General features: G+C 37.5%; 1 protein-coding gene across 1 annotated transcript in view; it reads right to left on the bottom strand.

Annotated features, from left to right (window-relative positions):
* Positions 1–578: 578 nt before the first annotated feature.
* bmp5 (bone morphogenetic protein 5) overlaps positions 579–4,531 on the bottom strand; it is a 24,040-nt gene continuing 20,087 nt past the window's right edge. Inside the window, exons 5-7 of the mRNA XM_005915517.3 lie at positions 3,794–3,870; positions 3,558–3,668; positions 579–3,425 (exon numbers count right to left, since the gene is read on the bottom strand). Coding sequence (XP_005915579.1) covers positions 3,276–3,425; positions 3,558–3,668; positions 3,794–3,870 — 338 coding nt within the window. The 3' untranslated portion in view covers positions 579–3,275. The remainder of the gene's footprint in view (positions 3,426–3,557; positions 3,669–3,793; positions 3,871–4,531) is intronic.

Genomic DNA, 4,531 nt, shown 5'->3' with positions numbered 1-4,531 from the left:
TAGAAACAAATGATGTGTGTGACAGGCTGCTATTACAATTTAAAACCGGTTCTTTACTTTAAATTGTATGGTTGGCCCAACACTGGTTCATCGCTTCAGCTAGGTGACTTTTTATGCTAGAATGATTCATAGGTCAGGGTTAAGTGGCTTAACAAACAAAACATTCCCCTGAAAGTGGTGAAGTACAAGGACTGGACTGAACTGGCTGAGTGAGAAGGCAGCCAGTGGCCAAAGAAAAATTATGAAAGACTTGAACATTACAAGAAAGTCTGGCTCCTTAGAAGCAAAGTTTAAAGTAAGGAGGGATGGCATGATATTTTTACATTAGACAATACTTTGCTTTTTCTATCCATCCTCTTCTGCTTATCCTTATTAGGGTTGCAGGGGGCTGGGGCATATCCCAGCTTCTTTGCTTTTCCAGTATTTCTAAAATATTTCTTTATACAGATACAAATACAGACCAATAGTTTTACCCATTTAGAACCAGCTCCTCTTGACAATGGAAATCTTTTAGATGATGACTGATATGCTTCACTGCACTAAAAGGAATTACATTTTTCAAAAGGAAAAAAGACTGCAACGTTCTGCCTCTTTTAAAAAAAAAATTAATCTGTGATTCTAATTTTGTCATCTCTAAGTGGCCACCTCTGTTTGTGGTCTGACAAGATTAATGGCACGTTATAGCAGCTTTTTGTATTTGTTTTTCAGCATGGGTCAAAGCATTTCCTGTGGTGGTGGATTTGTTTACATTAAAATGACCTAAATCCTCAAGCACTTGTGACTTTTGGCCCAGTCAGGTAGGAGCTTCAAGATGATGTCTCCTTAATAAATATATCCTGTTTGCTGAATAAAAGAACATGTTCTTAACAGCTGCTGACATGGATACCTCTGTTTTCTTAATCAGGTAAAGAGGATAAACATGTTTGTGGTAGAAAAAAAATATCAGCACATGGAAACACATCTCAACATTATGCAACTATGTTTATGTAAAGCCAACAGCATGTTGTGACATATACTATAAACTGAGTGCACGATGCATGAATAATTCACAAGCAACCATTCAGGAAAGGTAAACTACCAGAGGTTGTGACCTTTTTCAGAAGTGGCCACTACAAGTGCGGATCTGATAAATGTCAAGGCACCTCTGACTCATTGCTGGCTGCTTTTGACCGCGGGGGTCTCGGAGGAAAAGGGGCCACTATATTAATCCGCCCCGAGTATGGCAATTGTTACCCTTTCATGTGGTCAAGAGGTTACTGTTGAGGAGGGTTGTGTCATTTTGGAGAACCTAAATAGAAGCTCATTCATAGCAGCTCCTGCATTACAGACAAGGAAGAAATGTAGCTGAATTGGAAAGAATCCATCATATTAAACAGTAGATGGGATTGTTAAGTGCTAGGAGTAATCATGCCAGGCAACAGGCCACAGGAATGCAAATCACCCCTCAAGCCAAGAGTTAAGTTAGCAGGTGGCCTCTTCTATTCACTGAATGTCAACACTCCTTTTCGATGGAGCCCACATAACATCTGGGCAGGCCAGCCACTGCTTTTAATTAAGTGAAATACAGTCACTCAATGTTCTGCCATGTCAGAAAAAATGTTATAAAACAGGGAGGGTGGAGGGGGAAAGTGCAACAGTACATATCCTGTGTTCAGTGAGGGTCAACACAGTTGTGCAAATAAATATTAATCCTTAACCTAATCCCTGCATTTCCAAGACCATTGAAGAGTTCTGCGTAACCATAGTACTTTTTTGGAAAAAGCACATTCCCTCGCACTTTTCGGGAAGTCCTGCTTATCCATGGATGAGTGCACCAACACTCACTCGGTTTTGTTTATGGTTTCCACTTTGTTTCCAAGGTTGAATCTTAGCTCGAAGCAGATGGGCAGTGACAAAATGTGAATTTACAGCATGTCGGTAAGTATATGTGTATCAAGCATGTCACATAAATAATATGGTTGATGGGAACTTTCCACCATAATCTGGAAAATGTTGCTTTTCTCTGCTGTCATTCTCATGATAATCACTCTTTTGGGCTGGTATCGGAGGTCACAGCATTGTCTCGCTGATAGCACTGTACTACTTAGCATTACCGCTCCCTAAGAGCATGTCATCAGGCTCTGTGGGTGTACTTCTAGTTTATATCATACTTGTCAAACATTGATAAATCTGAGACGGTAGTTTGGCAGCAGTGAGTAAAAGATCCACAGAATTCCAAACAGAAATACCTAAAAAACTAAAAAACAAATAAAAAAACAATAAATAATGCATTTATTTCACCAGGGATTTTTTCTTTCTTCTTACAGATTTATAGCTGTGCGTGATAAATGAAGAAAGAAAAGCTGCGAAGTCAATAAAAGCCGAGCAAAGATAAGAGCTTTCAAGTGGTACATTTATTAAATACACAGCACTCTACGTTAAGATACACTACTTTCCAAACATGAGATCGAATATGTGCGGCGCAAAGATGTAACTATGACAAAGTCCACAGAGAAATGAGAAACAGTGTTTATGTAAGAGATAAACATTGTTAAAAAAATAAGCGAACACTCAACATTATACGTGTTTCATTCCAGACTGACATATTCCCTTTCTGAGAACACCAGAGAAAAAAAACTGGCTTGGAAAAGGTGAAACAGTATCAACGCTGAAAGACGGTGACAGCTTGAAAACAGCTTTGGGCAGTTTGGTTTATATTAGAGAACGCTCAGTGTGTTATTTTAATCCTGTGATCCGATTTAATTTGAAATATTTCCAAGAGCCTGTTGAAGTTGAGACGTTAGTGTTAATAGCATAATATGGAGATCCCCCTTGTTAATAAAATGTGCTTGTGTTACAGTATCGCGGGACATTATTCTGTATGCGTCTGTCATGAACGATTACCGTTCTGAACTGGGAATGAACTCATTAAGAAATGAACATTGAAATACAGTGTTTATAGCGTTTGTAGCACACTATGTATAGAAAAAAAAGGAGAAAAGAAAACAACAGAAGAGGAAGCGATCATAGTGACTCCAGTGAACAGTTTTCTCATAAAAGATATACAGTCCTAACCAATACAAAGTATATGCCAACGGACACAGAAGTTAAATGATAACTGTTGTAAAGTAAAATCAGTATTTTGTCCTAATCATTTAAATATCAAAATATTCAGTGCTATTTTTTTTTAAAAGTAAAATAAATTAATAAAACTCTATATACATAATACTGAACATGACATCACACCTCCAGCAATTCCCATGCCAGACTGCATAAATTAAAATTGGCCTCGCCCGTTAATGGCACCCACAAGACCTAACTACCATATTTCTATATTTCTTCAGGATAACATTTGAGCTGTCATCAAAGTAAAGTACTGATATTGCATTGAGCTTGGTTGGGGCGCAGCATGGTTTTGGCACATTGTCAGGAAACATTAAGTGGACCTATAAATGAGAGCATAAAGTAGAGTTTAAAGAGGTGCAACAGCAGAGAGTTACAAATGGTAAGAACGTTATTAGCTTATAGCCAGACTTTACTGCAACGCGCATGCGGGATACACTGTAAAGAATGCTTACCAGAGTTTGCACAATAGCATGATTTGTTGCATTCATGTGTGCGTTGAGTGGAAACGAGCACTCGCCATCACAGTAAAAAGCAGCATAGCCCTCCGGTGCAATGATCCAATCCTTTAGAAAAAGAAGACATTTAGTATACCTGATTGATTATCTCATAATTTGACTAAATGAGTCATTTTTGTGTGATTACCTAACAATTTTTTCATTGTAAGAGATGTCGAATATTTGTGTTTTACCTGCCAACCCAAGTCCCGAAAGCTGACATAAAGCTCGTGCTTCTTACAGGCTTGCTTCTGTTCACTGGTGTTATAATCTGAAAAATAATAGTACTTTTTTATGACAAGAAATTATTTTTTTAACTTACTACAACATGCTATTATGAATGTATTGATTTTGGAGTTAACGGATGTTTCAGAGAATTATTAATACACCCAAAATTTAAAGTTGAAGTAAAATTCCTTTCATTTATAATGGTAATTGGTGGATAATAAGCATTAATCAATGTGCTGGATTATTTATCGAAATGACAAATATCATGTGTAGCCACTTATAAACAAATTTGTTTCCAAAGTAAGAAATCAAGAAAATACTTTGAGAAGAAGAACAAAGAACAGCAGAACTATGATTGCAACTGCCTCCTCATGGCTGTCAAGCTCACATTTCACAATATGAAACCAAAGACAAACATAAAACTAACAATACTGACTCACTAATTAGGAATCTTGCCAGTAACAGGGATAAAATCTAAGGTTCGTTTTGAGGTTGAAACCATAAAGAAAGGAACATCTAAGGTAATAAAAAAAAATTTTTTAAAAACGTCATCCTTTGGCGAGTGCTGCCAAGTGATTGTGGAAATACAGACCAATAAGTTTTAATCTGACAAGCACGGACAGACAGTCTGCTGAACAGGTCAGCAACAGGAACAAAGGATGTGGAGCTGACACAGAGACTGTGTCAGCTCCCAAAAAGACAAA

Source organism: Haplochromis burtoni, unplaced genomic scaffold (genome assembly GCF_018398535.1).
Source record: "Haplochromis burtoni strain Fernald_Lab_line unplaced genomic scaffold, NCSU_Asbu1 Contig_12, whole genome shotgun sequence".
NCBI classification, from domain to species: domain Eukaryota; kingdom Metazoa; phylum Chordata; class Actinopteri; order Cichliformes; family Cichlidae; genus Haplochromis; species Haplochromis burtoni.
This window is presented reverse-complemented; position numbering and strand designations above follow the sequence as displayed.